The following is a 16,965-nucleotide window of genomic DNA, read 5'->3' as shown; positions in this document are numbered from 1 at the left end:
GCTCTGGGCTGTATGTACCATCTGTATATATCCTCTGATACTGAGTCTTGCTGTAAGTAAATTAACATACATATCTCAATATGTTCAGTCCTGTACATCCCTGACGTAACTTCATGGATGTCAACAGTTATACCAGCAATATGTTTGGCCAGAAATCATTATCCTACAACAAATCAATGACAAACTGTTGTTCAAGTTTCCAAACAATTAACATTTGGTTTATTATATACATACTGTAGTATAACATTTGCTATTAAGACTATAAAGCTTATTTCACAAATAACCAAGGACAGAATGATAGAAAATCTAATTCATAGTATGTTTTCTTTCATCCACAGATGCCATATGTCACATTGTATGTGTAACATATAATATAGAGCAACTTGTTATTCTTTAACATTTTCAGGAACAAAACACTTACATTTCATAAATAAATGTGTACAGTATACAATTATAGTACATTTAGTATATAAATTACTTAACAGTTAATCAAATTCAATGTGCTATAGTCCACTGAAAGTCAGCTGTGATGTATTGTGCATGTTGTTTATCGCTATGATTGGCCTCAGGACTGGCCCCAGATGCTCTCTGGGTGAAAAATTCCCAAGAAACACTTCCTGGCATAAAATAAATTAGGGCTCAATCCTACAGTGAGGGCTTTGAGTGCTGCACTTGAGCCACTGGTCTAGGCTGATGACCATGGTGCTTTGTTACACACAGATGAGAGAAGTAAGATGAGGGGAGTGGGTAAAACAGATTAATGACATAGCAAGAATACTGGCCCCAGTATATGGCCTAAAGCAGTGGTGGGAAACTTGCAGCCTATGGGCTGCATGCGGCCCATCAGAATAATCTGCTGGCGGACCGCCAGACTGTTTGTTTGTTTACAGTTGCACAGCTGTCCGCAGCTCCCAGTGGCCGCAGTTCGCCATTCCCAGCCAATGGGAGCTGCGGGAAATGGCGGCCAGCATGTGCCTGCAGGTTGCTCATCACTGGCATAAAGCATTAATCAACAGGCTGTGACAAATAAATATTTCAGGAGAACCTTTGGAAGCATTCCTATGGGAGTAGGTGGCCCTCACCAAATGACTTTGCTTTTAGTTTTTAAGCAAAACTCTTACGTACACAAGCAGCTCCTACTACTGTCTGGCAGCAAGAATAAATGAAACTCATAAACATAGAAACTACATACATCATTTGCATTTACTGGATTGCACTTAAGTGTCTGCACTTTTGCTGTGTCCTATAATTTGCTCCATGCATTAATCCCAATTTTTTACTAACCCCAGGGTAACTCTTCAGAGAGGGCACAGGCATGGGCAGTGTGTCACGGAGGCTAAGCTGCCCCAATCCTCTGCTAATGCTCCCTGCCGCAGCCCTGGGACTGGGCTGTGGTGGGGCTCAGAGCTCCTCTGGGAGGCCCGGGCTCAGGGCTCGGCCCCGACCAGCCAGCCAGGGTTCAGGGCTCCTCCAGACTGCTCCAGGTGCCAGCAGGCCAGCCCAGGCACAGGACTGTTCTGGGCACTAGCCAGGTCGACCAGCCGGTCGGTGAGAACAAGGCATTGGGTGGGGGCAGGGCCTTGAGCAGAAAGCGCAGGCGGGGGGGGCTTCTCTGAATGGGGCTGCACGCACAGCTCATGTTGGTGAATATATTGTGCATGTTTCTTTATATTACGTGGAACTTACTCCGCATGACTGCTGAGAAAATGGTAAGTGTTAATGCTTAGGCTCTCCACACTTCATTCAGCAACACTCAGAAGTTTGCAGGATCATGCTCTTAAAGAACAATGCTATGTCTCTTGAATGTTGATTCTTTGCTGTACTATAGCATTCTTGTGCCTCTGTTCCTCTTCTTCAGAAAGCATCTTCACTCTCCACTATCTCATCAATTATATGCAGCAAATCTTCAAATGTAGGGCGTCCCTCAGGTTTCTAGGAATTAAAATGCTTTGTTGTACTGTCAGTTACTAAAGTCACATCAGAAAGATTTTATTTTGCTGAAGCTATAATGTTTACAAAATAAAATAGCAGGAAAACTTTATGTGCAAAAAGATAAAAATGCCGTTAAATTTAAGCAGATGAGAGGTAGCAGAAAGAAACGTGACAGGTAAATTTCTATTAACCTAAAGTATTGCTAGGACATCTCAGACCCGGTAAAGCCATAAAATGATGTTGTATACTATTCTATTTCTTATTAATCTAAAAGCACTAGATGCTTCAGAGGAAGGTGCCAGAAGCCTCTCATTAGGCAGAAGTGAGAATTTGCCCCTCCTTCTAAATCCTTTAGAGATTGGCCTAAACTCTGCAGTGTGAAATTTAACATCCCTTCTAATATTTGTTAGCCTTAGCTATTGTAACTCTTGTTATCACTATAAATATCCAATCCATTTTTGAATGGAAAAATTCTTGGCCTCAACAACGTCATGTGTCAATGAGTTCCACGTTTAATTATATATTGTGTGAAAAAGTATTTCCTTATATCGGTTTTGAATTTACCACCTTTTATTTTCATTGAGGGTCCCCTTGTTCTAGTGTTATTAGACAGCAAAAACAGAAGATCTTGATCTACCTTTTTTATACCATGCATTATTTTATACCCAGCAAATCGACTGATTCTCTATCAGGCTTCCTGACTCTGATATGCTTAAAGAATGTCTTGTCATTTTTTAAAATACCTTTTGGCTAGTTGTTATTCAAAAGCATTTTGTTCGATGTTGCTGCCTCTGATCTCTTTCAATGTTATGCACTCAATATCCCTTTCTTGATCTGGAGATTGTTAGTATAGGCATACTAATATATTTATATTCTTACAGCTTGGGATTTGTATCCATAGATTCAACTGCATGGTCCTCTCATTGGATTCTATGGAATATTTTGGATTCAGCACTACACCCTCACCACTTCAACGTTGCTTGTCTGTCTATATAGTTTATAGCTAAGGCTATGTTTTAGTCATGGGTATTTTTAGTAAAAGTCATGGACAGGTCACGGGCCATAAACAAAAATTCAGGTGCCTGTGACCTGTCCATGACTTTTACTAAAAATGCCGCCCTGACTAAAACTTGGGCAGGGGGCAGCAGGTGCTCTGGCAGGGATGGTCCAGGACGCCTGCTAGTACTGGGGGAGGAGGAAGCCAGGCCGTGGCACGCAGCCCAGGACCCCTCCTGGTGCTGTGGGAGATTATGGGGGGCTGGCTGGGGCTTCCTACCTGGTTCCCCATCCCTGCAGCTCCTAGCTGGTGGAGGCAGGGGCCAGGACAGGGAATCCACTGCTCCCGCCACAAGCGCCAGCTGCCGCAGATCCCATTGGCCGGGAACTGAAGCCAATGCGAGCAGCGGGGGCAGGGCCTGTGGGTGTGGGCAGTGCATGGTGTGGAGACCCCCACCCCCCACCCCTCTGCTGCCTAGGAGCTGCAGGGGGGCCATGCCAGTGGGAGCTGGGGAGTTCCCCACCCCAGTTAAGCGCCCCCCATGCACTCCCCAACCCCCTACCCTAGCCCTGAACCCCCTCCCACACACCCAAACTGCTGCTGCTGGGACAGGGACTGCCTGGCTTGAGCAGCCCTGAGCCAGCACCAGCTGCTGCAGAAGTCATGGCGGTCATGAAAAGTCACAGAATCTATGACTTCCGTGACCTCCTTGACAGACTTGCAGCCTTATTTATAGCCAGGTATTACAGTATCCCATTGATTTTTGTCATTTGACCATGTTTCTGTAATGCCTGATACATCAAGGTCCTCCTCTTCTGTGAGGCATTCTAGTTCAACTATTTTTGCTTTTATGCTTTTTGCATTTGTGTATGGATTTTGTAACTTTTACCAGCTGCCTGTTTTTATTTAATTCCTGACACTGACGCTCTGCTGATTTCACAGATGTTTCCCCTTTGGTCTTTTCCTGTCGCTGCTCTCGATCAATTATAAAGCAAAAGAGATCTTTTCCCCTAAGAAATAAACATGAAAAGTTGAGTGAGACAAACTGTGTCAGAAAGTCATTGGAATAATACTAAAAGTTACCAAGTCACAGGGCCCAGTCCTGGTTTCAGTGAAATCAATGGCAAAATTCATATGGATTTCAGTGGGAGCAGGATGGGGCCCATAGTCAATGAAAGAAAGTTTTCAGTTTGCATGGGTGGGGCGATTTCAGGAATGTGTGTGATCAGTTGATGCAGAAAATCCCAACATATGGCTTTAGTGCCTTCAACCGCTCTTTGTGGAACATCATATCTTTTGAACTACAACATTTAATTTTGCTGCTGTTTGTCATTTCTTCCTACTTTTCTCTCTATTCTCATTGGTACCCTTATTGACCTGTTTTCACCTTTTAGTAGTTCTGCTCTCTGTTAATAACTGTATGTTAATGTTTTTTCTCATCACTTTTTTCTTTTTATTTCCCTACCTGTGTAACAACCTCTGGGCATCTAACCACCTTCTTTATTTCAAAGTGCTCCTATGTGGTCACTCCAATACCCATCTCTCCATCCTCCATGTAACTCATGGCCACTAAAACCATCTTATTCTTATTCCCTATTTGATCTCTCCCTGTCTTAGTCTTCTTCCATTGGCTCCTCCTTTGACACTCTTCAAATTTTAAGACTCACCTTCAAGAATAAACAAAGTTCCAACCTGGCCTAGATTTCTCATCTCATTTCTTATTACGTTCTGCCCCTGCTGATCCATCAACAATAGCAAAAAGAAAAGGAGTACTTGTGGCACCTTAGAGACTAACCAATTTATTTGAGCATGAGCTTTCGTGAGCTACAGCTCACTTCATCGGATGCATACCGTGGAAACTGCAGTAGACATTATATACACACAGAGACCATGAAACAATACCCCCTCCCACCCCACTGTCCTGCTGGTAATAGCTTATCTAAAGTGATCATTAAGTTGGGCCATTTCCAGCACAAATCCAGGTTTTCTCACCCTCCGCCCCCCCACCACACACAAACTCACTCTCCTGCTGGTAATAGCCCATCCAAAGTGACCACTCTCTTCACAATGTGTATGATAATCAAGGTGGGCCATTTCCTGCACAAATCCAGGTTCTCTCACCCCCTCACCCCCCTCCAAAAACCACACACACAAACTCACTCTCCTGCTGGTAATAGCTCATCCAAAGTGACCACTCTCCCTAAAATATGCATGGTAATCAAGGTGGGTCATTTCCAGCACAGATCCAGGCTTTCTCACCCCCCCCGCCCCCCCCAGAACACACACACACATAAACTCACTCTCCTGCTGGCAATAGCTCATCCAAACTGACCACTATCCAAGTTTAACCAGAACGTCTGGGGGGCGGGGAGGTAGGAAAAAGCAAGGGGAAATAGGCTACCTTGCATAATGACTTAGCCACTCCCAGTCTCTATTTAAGCCTAAATTAATAGTATCCAATTTGCAAATGAATTCCAATTCAGCAGTTTCTAGAACAACGCTTCCTCAGCTCTCGTCCCCTAAAGCCCCTACTCTACTTGTGCTATATTAATGACATCTTCATCATCTGGACCCATGGAAAACAAGCCCTTGAGGAATTCCACTATGATTTCAACAATTTCCATCCCACCATCAACCTCAGCCTGGTCCAATCCACACGAGATCCACTTCCTGGACACTACAGTGCTAATAAACAATGGTCACATAAACACCACCCTATACCGGAAACCTACTGACCGCTATTCCTACCTACATGCCTCCAGCTTTCACCCTGACCACACCACACGATCCATCGTCTACAGCCAAGCTCTGCGATACAACCGCATTTGCTCCAACCCCTCAGACAGAGACAAACACCTACAAGATCTCTGTCAAGCTTTCTTACAACTACAATACCCACCTGCGGAAGTGAAGAAACAGATTGATAGAGCCAGAAGAGTTCCCAGAAGTCACCTACTACAGGACAGGCCTAACAAAGAAAATAACAGAACGCCACTGGCCGTCACCTTCAGCCCCCAACTAAAACCCCTCCAACGCATTATTAAGGATCTACAACCTATCCTGAAGGATGACCCAACACTCTCTCAAATCTTGGGAGACAGGCCAGTCCTTGCCTACAGACAGCCCCGCAACCTGAAGCAAATACTCACCAACAACCACATACCACACAACAGAACCACTAGCCCAGGAACCTATCCTTGCAACAAAGCCTGTTGCCAACTGTGCCCACATATCTATTCAGGGGACACCATCACAGGGCCTAATAACATCAGCCACACTATCAGAGGCTCGTTCACCTGCACATCCACCAATGTGATATATGCCATCATGTGCCAGCAATGCCCCTCTGCCATTTACATTGGTCAAACTGGACAGTCTCTACGTAAAAGAATAAATGGACACAAATCAGATGTCAAGAATTATAACATTCATAAACCAGTCGGAGAACACTTCAATCTCTCTGGTCACGCAATCACTGACATGAAGGTCACTATCTTACAACAAAAAAAACTTCAAATCCAGACTCCAGCGAGAAACTGCTGAATTGGAATTCATTTGCAAATTGGATACTATTAATTTAGGCTTAAATAGCCACTCCCAGTCTCTAAGTCATTATGCAACGTAGCCTATTTCCCCTTGCTTTTTCCTCCCCCGCCAGACATTCTGGTTAAATTTGGATTTAAACTTGGAGAGGGGTCAGTTTGGATGAGCTATTGCCAGCAGGAGAGTGAGTTTATGTGTGTGTGTGTTCCGGGGAGGTGCGGGGGGGGGGGGGGGGTGAGAGAGCCTGGATCTGTGCTGGAAATGACCCACCTTGATTACCATGCATATTTTAGGGAGAGTGGTCACTTTGGATGAGCTATTACCAGCAGGAGAGTGAGTTTGTGTGTGTGGTTTTTGGAGGGGGTGAGGGGGTGAGAGAACCTGGATTTGTGCAGGAAATGGCCCACCTTGATTATCATACACATTGTGAAGAGAGTGGTCACTTTGGATGGGCTATTACCAGCAGGAGAGTGAGTTTGTGTGTGGTGGGGGGGCGGAGGGTGAGAAAACCTGGATTTGTGCTGGAAATGGCCCAACTTGATGATCACTTTAGATAAGCTATTACCAGCAGGACAGTGGGGTGGGAGGGGGTATTGTTTCATGGTCTCTGTGTGTATATAATGTCTACTGCAGTTTCCACGGTATGCATCTGATGAAGTGAGCTGTAGCTCACGAAAGCTCATGCTCAAATAAATTGGTTAGTCTCTAAGGTGCCACAAGTACTCCTTTTCTTTTTGCAAAGACAGACTAACATGGCTGTTACTCTGAAACCTATCAACAATAGCAGCTTCCCTGCCTTGTTCATTTTCCCCCCCACACACACACACACCTTTCTCCGTGTTTCTTTCCATAGTGCCTGTATGCACAGAATGCCCTGCCTATTCTGATTCACCAAGACACTACTCTCTCCACTTTGAGTTCCTCTGGAGGAAAGAATACAAGGAGGGATCCTCAAGGCTAATTCATGGTTAAGCAGGGTGGTTTTGAATAAAATGCAATCAGAATTTTACACTGGTAATTAGGTTTGGTAACAAAACTCAGCTTTTGGGTGGTAAAGAAAGGACAGAAAAAGAAATGTACCTCATGCCAGCACATCACCATCACTTCATACACATTCTTGGTAGCTAATTTTGGCCGATAAAGACGCTGTCCTTGGCTAACCATAGTTACTACTTCATAATTTGTGTTTTTCTCAAAGGGCATTTTACCTTCAGTAAATACTTCCCACATTAGAACACCTGGAAAATGAAAGGCATGAATAGATTGTCAAGTAAATTAACAAATACTACTTTGAAATACATGTATGCCACTAACTGTGGATTTGTTTTTTGAATGGTAAGTGTGGTCAGTAAGGGCCCTATCCTGAAAAAGCTCAGTCCCCTAACTACCCAATGGGCCTAATTCACCTAACATCTGTGTAAATAAGAAGTAACTCCACAGACTTCAATGGAATTACATCAGTGGAAAACTGGGGCAAATGAGAGAAGGATCAGGACCAATGACTTCACTGAGCATCTCCTAGGAGGTTTAGATTCTCCTTGAACAACTGGACACTAATTGCTTATTGGTGAATTGAAAAAAATAATTTTCTTATTTAATTGCTAAAGAGTGTCTTACCAAATGACCAGACATCTGATTTGCTGCTGAATCGGCTATAATTAAAAACCTCTGGGGGACACCACTTTACAGGAAATTTAGCACCTGAAGAGCTTGTGTACTGGTCATCAAGGACATACCTAAGAAACAAAAGCATGTGATATTTCCAGTCTGATTCCGTTTCTGAAATCACCATTTATTTAATAAAAAAACAAGGAGTATTTGTGGCACCTTGGAGATTAACAAATTTATTTGGGCATAAGCTTTTGTGGGCTAAAACCCACTTCACTGGATGCATGCAGTGGAACATACAGTAGGAAAATATATACACAGAAAACACACAGAGATATAAATACACAGAGAACATGAAAAAATGGGCGTTGCCATACCAACTGTAACGAGACCAATTAATTAAGGTGGGCTGTTATCAGCAGGAGGGAAAAAAAACCTTTTGTAGTAATAATCAGGATGGCCCATGTCAAACAGTTCACAAGAAGGTGTGAGTAACAGTAGGAGGGGGAAAATTAGCATGGGGAAATAGTTTTTACTTGGTGTAATGACCCATCCACGCCCAGCCTTTATTCAAGCCTAATTTAATGGTGTTCAGTTTGCAAATTAATTCCAATTCTTCAGTTTCTCGTTGGAGTCTGTTTTTGAAGTTTTTTTTGTTGGAGAATTGTGACTTTTAGGTGTGAAATTGAGTGACCAGGGAGGTTGAAGTGTTCTCCGACTGGTTTTTGAATGTTATAATTCTTGATGTCTGATTTACGTCCATTTATTCTTTTGAGTAGAGATTGTCCAGTTTGGCCAATGTACATGGCAGAGGGGCATTGCTGGCACATGATGGCATATATCACATTGGTAGATGTTCAGGTGAACGAGCCTCTTAGGTGTGGCTGATGTACCATAGCAGTGCTGCTATATACACCTTCAAGTCAGTGGCACTGCTATGGTACCCACATGGCCCCACAGTATGCCAACATTTTTTGGCTGACTTAGAACAATGCTTCCTCAGCTCTCGTCCCCTAAAGCCCCTACTCTACTTGCGCTACATTGATGACATCTTCATCATCTGGACCCATGGAAAAGAAGCCCTTGAGGAATTCCACCATGATTTCAACAATTTCCATCCCACCATCAACCTCAGCGTGGACCAGTCCACACAAGAGATCCACCTCCTGGACACTACAGTGCTAATAAGTGATGGCCACATAAACATCATCCTATGCCGGAAACCTACTGACCACTATACTTACCTACATGCCTTCAGCTTTCATCCAGACCACATCACATGATCCATTGTCTACAGCCAAGCTCTAAGATACAACCGCATTTGCTCCAACCCCTCAGACAGACAAATACCTACAAGATCTCTATCAAGCATTCTTAAAACTACACTACCCACCTGCTGAAGTGAAGAAACCGATTGGCAGGGCCAGAAGAATACCCAGAAGTCACCTACTCCAGGACAGGCCCAACAAAAAGTAACAGAACGCAACTAGCCGTCACCTTCAGCCCCCAACTTAAACCTCTCCAGCGCATCATCAAGGATCTACAACCTATCCTGAAGGACAATCTCTCACTCTCATAGATCTTGGGAGAAAGGCCAGTCCTCACTTACAGACAGCCCCCCAACCTGAAGCAAATACTCACCAGCAACCACATACCACACAACAAAAACATTAACCCAGGAACCTACCCTTGCAACAAAGCCCGTTGCCAACTCTGTCCACATATCTATTCAAGGGACACCATCATAGGACCTAATCACATCAGCCACACCATAAGAGGCTCGTTCACCTGAACATCTACCAATGTGATATATGCCATCATGTGCCAACATTGCCCCTCTGCCATGTACATTGGCCAAACTGGACAATCTCTACACAAAAGAATAAATGGACGTAAATCAGACATCAAGAATTATAACATTCAAAAACCAGTCAGAGAACACTTCAACCTCCCTGGTCACTCAATTTCAGACCTAAAAGTCACAATTCTCCAACAAAAAAAAACTTCAAAAACAGACTCCAATGAGAAACTGAAGAATTGGAATTAACTTGCAAACTGGACACCACTAAATTAGGCTTGAATAAAGGCTGGGAGTGGATGGGTCATTACACAAAGTAAAAACTATTTCCCCATGCTAATTTCCCCCCCTATTGTTATTCACACCTTCTTGTCAACCGTTTGAAATAGGCCATCCTGATTATCACTACAAAAGGTTTGTTTTTTTTTTCTTCTGCTGATAAGAGCCCACCTTAATTAATTGGTGTTAGGGGGCTTATTCCTTCACCCACTTACTTTCCTGGTCCTTCTCGCATGAACAGAGAGCAACAATACCTGAAGTCCAAAGGTGCAAACAATTCAATGTTTATTGGGATGAACTTCCAGCGAGCATGATTCCAGCTTCCCTCCTTAGTGTCCCCCTTCCCAGTTCTGACACTACAGAGCCTTACACCTGTGTCCCTGTTCCCATTCCTGCCCTTAGTCAAACATGATTCCAATTTCCCCACCCCCATTCACTGTTCTCATTTCACCCACCCACCCACACTTCCTGATTGACTGCAGACTATATAATAAAACTTGAGTTCTGCTTTGCTATACCTTAACCAATCATTTTACTGAAATTTAACTAACCAATCCTAACATATTGTAACATGATTATGTAACCAATTACATCCCACCACCTTAATTAGTTTACACCCAGCAAAATTAATTATACAGCAGCCAGGAACAATCACAGAACCAGACAGAGATTATACAGACAAACAATAGCAAAGTGGGAACTATAATGACAAATACAGAAGTGAGGATTTCACATCCAGCTATTGATAAGTGAGTTCTTGCCAGACAGGATGCTATCAAACTAAGTTGCCTCTTACATTTTCTAGGCACTTCCCTTTCTCTGGAGGCAATGAACATTATCAGGACAGGATTTGCAAAAATAAAAGGAGTACTTGTGGCACCTTAGAGACTAACCAATTTATTTGAGCATAACCTTTCGTGAGCTACAGCTCACAGAATTGTATTCCTAACAGCCCAATAGCACCTTATTTCAATGTGACTAGTTTGGAATGTGAGGAGGTGACCAGTCGCTTCCCAGCTTATGGCTGCCTCTGTTACTTAGCCAAAGGCCTTAGCCTAAGAACAGGGCCTCAGACTGTCACAGTAAGAGAAGGACCTTACACTGGCAGACAGTGATTTTGATTCTTTCTTTCATACCTCTAACTAGCCAAGTAATAAGAATACACCTAAATTCTTAGAGTTTGGCCTTTATGGACAGGCCTGAATATCTATATCCTAACAATTGGTCTCGTTACAGTTGGTATGGCAACACCCAGTTTTTCATGTGTATATATATCTTCCTACTGTATTTCCCACTGCATGCATCTGATGAAGTGGGTTTTAGCCCACGAAAGCTTATGCCCAAATAAAATTGTTCGTCTCTAAGGTGCCACAAGTACTCGGTTTTTTTGCTGATACAGACTAACATGGCTACCACTCTGAAACCATTTATTTCAAGGAGCTCACGTTGCCACCTAGTGGTTAGTGATTGTTATTATCATAAAGTATATTTGAAAATAACTTCAGTAATAGTGCTAAGGTTTTATTTATGCCTCTGTTAACTTTTCTCATTGTTGCATAGTCTTCCCTTGTAGTTATTAGTTTCATACTGTAGGTCAGGGGTTCTCAAACTGGGGGTCAGGACCCCTCAGGGGGTCGTGAGGTTATGACCTGGGGGGTCGCAAGCTGTCAGCCTCCACCCCAAACCCCACTTCACCTCCAGCATTTATAATAGTGTTTAAATATTTTTAAAGTGTTTTTTAATTTGTAAGGGGGGTTGCACTCAGAGGCTTGCTGTGTGAAAGGGGTCACCACTACAAAAGTTTGAGAACCACTGCTGTAAAATGCCAATTTCTTACTCAACAGAGATCTGGTGCTCATGGGACAGTTTGTGTTCAGATATCATGTGGGTGCACAGGTTGAGTAGATGGGAAGGGTGAAAGGAGCCAGGCACACTGAGAGTGCCAGTTGTTGTCAAACTGCAAAGTCCCTGTTCTCAGATTGCTTCCTCATAGTGCCCCCACAGGGACCCGTCAGTGGAGCTGGCAAGAAGTGTAAAGAAACTCCAAGAGAAATTGTACCACCCTGTGGCACTGTGCCTCCCAGCATTCCTGCGTCACTGTTTACTCAGATCCAGGCTATCTGGGGCCAGTGTGTCCTGTTTTCTTTATTTGCAAAAATAAGGTGTTACAACTGCTAACCCTCCAGTCTGACTACATCTACTGAAGACTAGATTCTATTGTGCTTTGTGCATCATCAACATAATTTTCAGATTCTGTTTAGAGAATCTTCTATCATAAGAAGATTTGGAAAATGGCAGGAGCCAGAAATGTGAAGGTTTTCTTTTTTTTTTCTGTTTTTTTTTTTTCATGAACAAATTTTGTCCAACTTTATTCCTTGAGATAGTGCAAGAAGAGAGAGCCTAATTGTCCAAATGTGTCTGAGTTCTCATAATAACAATACTTCAAGAATTTCAAAACACTTTACAACCAATTATGTCCCATTATACCCATTGTTAAGAAGCCCAGTCTCCATAAGTGATGCACAACAAAGGGTTGAGCCTAGTCTGTATATTCTGTTCAGAGCAGGGTGGAAGCTACAACTCCTTCCTCCATCTATATGTAAGATGTGCTAAACTGCATGTCACAATAATGCACCATAAAACAAGTTGCATCATAGTGCTGTTCCTATTTTTTTAAAAAGTAAGAAAATATCACACTGCAACCACAAAATAAGTAAGTTTTTGAGAGGGAGAAATTTACAAACCACTGGAAATAAGAGAAGTTAGTTACCTGGAGAAAGAAATGTCACTTTTGTCTGTAATTTTAAAGTGATGTAATGTCTCAAGTGCAAGAACACATGTTATGCCAAATCCATTCAAAAACCATTGCAAATAAGTATGTCAACTTGGCTATACCTTGTCATTCCAAAATCAGACACTTTCACCACTGCTGACTCATTCACTAAACAGTTTCTGGCAGCCTGCAAAGGGAATAATTATGTATATTAATGATGAGGAAAAATCAAAATAAGAACATGATTAGATGAAATTCTGTTTATTGTATATTGGGATAAATTCTGCAATCACTATTCAGAGAAAACTCACATTGAATTTGATAGCAATTCTGCATGAATAATAACTGTACAATTGGGTCTGTTGTTGTGAAGCCCAATCATAATTTATAGTGAGAAAATAAACACAATGCTTGCATTATTTGCATGTTCATTTTCTCTATGTAGTGCCTGATCCTCTTTTCACTTATGCTAGCATAAATCAAAGTCGAAGTCAGTGGAGTTACACCAGTATAAATAATCAGAATTTGCTCAGAAATTAGACACCTACTGGGTGACATGATTTATCTGCTTATATTCTTTATTATTTTATTACTTCATTTAACTAAAACTATGGGGGCTGAGTCTATTAGATTAGAAATTAGACGAAGGTTTCTAACCATCAGAGGAGTGAAGTTTTGGAATAGCCTTCCGAGGGAAGTAGTGGGGGCAAAAGATCTATCTTGCTTTAAGATTAAACTCGATAAGTTTATGGAGGAGATGGTATGATGGGATAACATGGTTTTGGTAATTAAATATTCATGGTAAATAGGCCCAATGGCCTGTGATGGGTTTTTAGATGGGGTAAGATCTAAGTTACCCGGGAAAGAATTTTCTGTAGTATCTGGCTGATGAATCTTGCCCATATGCTCAGGGTTTAGCTGATCGCCATATTTGGGGTCGGGAAGGAATTTTCCTCCAGGGCAGATTGGAAGGCCCTGGAGGTTTTTCGCCTTCCTCTGTAGCATGGGGCACAGGTCACTTGCTGGAGGATTCTCTGCTCCTTGAGGTCTTCAAACTACAATTTGAGGACTTCAATAGCACAGATATAGGTGTGAGGTCTTTTTTAGGAGTGGTGGGTGAAATTCTGTGGCCTGCATTGTGCAGGAGGTCAGACTAGATGATCATAATGGTCCCTTCTGACCTAAATATCTATGAATCTATTCTCCCTTACACCAGTGTAAAGCAGGAATAGTTCCTCTGAAGCAATGGAATTACATAGGTATAAACTCAGTGTGATGATCACAATCAGGACCCCTGCTGTTTAGCATTTTGTTCATTTCTAGTGCATCAGAATCTTTTCAGGCCCTAGTCTCTTTTGCCACATGTTCTAACTCATTTCAGTGGTGTTGCACCTGATTTATGGGTATAAGTGAGAAGAGAATCAGACCCTAATATCTTAATGATATAGCAAAGTTCATCATTCTGAGAAACACATAATTTTGTTGCCTCCAGTGAAAATTACCATTAGTATAGCTGTCATTCATATTCATACAGTATACAACAAAGGAAGACCAACTCTAATGATCTGATTCTCCCTTTTATTAAAGCAAGCAGTGTTTCAAATGCAACAGTTTTTTAGAGCAGTGGTTCTCAACCAGGGGTACATGTGTAAGCAGAGTCAGGATGAGCTCTTCCTGACATCTGGTGGCGAGTTGTGGAAAAGAACTTCAGGGGCTGATCTCATTTGCATAGGCACACCCACCCTGCCTAGATGGTCACTTTGGCTGCTGTAGGAGTCCCAGTTTCTCTGTTATAGAGGCAGAAAGAATAAACTGTTATTATCCTGATTATGTGAATCAAGGACAGTGGAACTGTACTTGGCCTTTTGTTATGATGGAGGGACTCGCCATCAACTAAGCAGCACTTGCTAGGCAACAGTCATGGGTTCAAATTCCCAGTGAATGGAAAGAGGCTGGGGACAGGCATTAGTACCTGGTGGTATGAGCCCCTGGTAAGGGCCTGAAACACCAATTGCACCTTCTCCTCTCTCCATGGTGGAATATCAGAGCTAATTTTGATTCTATTAGGAGTCTTGTTACAGGATGCTGAGCTGAATTCACTTTGGGCTAATGGTGCACCAGCACTGAAGCTCCCCTACTACAAGCTGAAATCACTAAAGAGCTAAAATTACTAAGAGCTGAAGTTACTGAGTGCTGTGTTAAGTTGGGGGGGGGTCTGAAGATATATTACAGGATAGGTGGAGTGGCTCACGGGATGGCTCATGGAGCAGAGCGGCTAGCGGAGCAGAGCAACTTGTGGGACGGCTGGCGGAGCGGAGCCCCACGGAGAGGCAGGGCAGTTGGCTTTGGATCACATAAGGTACTCTTTAACACACACACCCCCATTTCCACCCAGGCTGGGAGGTAAAACTCTGCAGATAAACTTTCAAACTCTGGGGCTGCACTTACCAGGGACTTTTGGGTTGTTGGACTTTTGGGACTTTGGGTGACTTTTGGGTTGCTGGACTCAAGAACCAAAGGGAAAGGACATGGCGCAATTTGTTTGGGGTGGGTTTTTGCTCATGGTTTGTGTGATGAGTCCTGTTGGTGGTGTTTCCCCAACATAATGCCACATTGTTTCTCTCTCTGTTATTAAAAGGCTTTTGCTACACTCGGACTCTGTGCTTGTGAGAGGCGCCCCGGTTGGGTGGTATATATTTGTCCCAGGTCACTGGGTGGGGGCTTGAGCCGGTTTTGCATTGCGTTATTGGAACGGAACCCCTAGATACTGAACCCGGCCCTTGTTGCTGCCAACTCTGACAGGCAGATGGGTTACACGTGTAACCCTGGGGATATGCCGAGGTTTTTCAGGGGGCACATCAACTCATCTAGATATTTGCGTAGTTTTACAACAGGCTACATAAAAAGCACTAGCAAAGTCAGTACAAACTAAAGTTTCATACAGACAACTTTGTATATACAGTTCTATATACTATGCACTGAAATGCAAGTACAATATTTATATTCCAATTGATTAATTTTATAATGATATGGTAAAAATTAGAAAGTAAGCAATTTTTCAGTAATAATGTGGTGACACTTCTGTATTTTTATGTCTGATTTTGTAAGCAAGTAGTTTTAAGTGAGGTGTAACTTGGGGGTACGCAAGACAAATCAGACTCCTGAAAGGGGTACAGTAGTCTGGAAAGGCTGAGAGCCACTGTTTTAGAGGAACAGTAGTATATTACTTATCTTAGACTCCTACATGTTATCTAAATCTGTGTCCTATTAGAACCACTGTGTAAGATACACTAATATAGAGAGCTTTCCAGACCTCATCCCATTGCTCACCAAGGTACATGTTTCATTAAGATCAGTCACGAGGTCAATGATGAAACAGAAAAGATGTAAATAAATTCTTTAAGTGCAAATATATTTGCTTACTGAGACAGACATATTATAAAATGAGCAGGAGAAATTACTTTGTGGTTAGTAAGAATTCTGAATAATGAAATTAATATACTAGAAAGCATAATTTTCTGTGCAGAATTGACAATAATAATTTTATTAAAACACTTAGGAGGTTTTTAATACACTGCCCATGCAGATTCAATCATTCCTCCCTGTCCCAGATGGGTCAATTTTGTGGATTTTGCTTAATATTAACACAACCAGTTAAACAATAGCATATATTTTTGAGAAAGTTATGAGTAACTGAAACAGAGATATGTTTAGAATAGAAACAGTTTCTTACCCTTAACTATTAATGCCTAAATCAGAAATGTAGTAAAGAGGCTGATATGATATTACCAGATCTCTGTGGATAAAGCTGTTTCTCTCCAAGTACTCCATCCCTTCACATACATCCTGGCACATTGTCAGCAGGGTATCTTTATTAAAGTGTCCACGTTTTTGTCGAAGGTAATTCAGTAGGCACCCATGTTCCATGAACTCTGTCACTATGTAAATAGGCTTCTGCTGTGTACAGACCCCATAGAGCTGGACTAATTTAGGATGGGTTAGCTTCCTGAAAAGATTTAAAACATATCATTATTG

At 42.4% G+C, this 16,965-nt stretch overlaps 1 protein-coding gene across 1 annotated transcript in view; it reads right to left on the bottom strand.

The window, feature by feature from the left end:
* Window positions 1–272: 272 nt before the first annotated feature.
* TEC (tec protein tyrosine kinase) overlaps window positions 273–16,965 on the bottom strand; it is a 93,230-nt gene continuing 76,537 nt past the window's right edge. Inside the window, exons 14-18 of the mRNA XM_084626413.1 lie at window positions 16,720–16,936; window positions 13,053–13,117; window positions 8,090–8,208; window positions 7,553–7,710; window positions 273–1,932 (exon numbers count right to left, since the gene is read on the bottom strand). Coding sequence (XP_084482539.1) covers window positions 1,855–1,932; window positions 7,553–7,710; window positions 8,090–8,208; window positions 13,053–13,117; window positions 16,720–16,936 — 637 coding nt within the window. The 3' untranslated portion in view covers window positions 273–1,854. The remainder of the gene's footprint in view (window positions 1,933–7,552; window positions 7,711–8,089; window positions 8,209–13,052; window positions 13,118–16,719; window positions 16,937–16,965) is intronic.

This window comes from Lepidochelys olivacea (genome assembly GCF_965140295.1).
Source record: "Lepidochelys olivacea isolate rLepOli2 genome assembly, chromosome: 4".
NCBI classification, from domain to species: Eukaryota; Metazoa; Chordata; order Testudines; family Cheloniidae; genus Lepidochelys; species Lepidochelys olivacea.
This window is presented reverse-complemented; position numbering and strand designations above follow the sequence as displayed.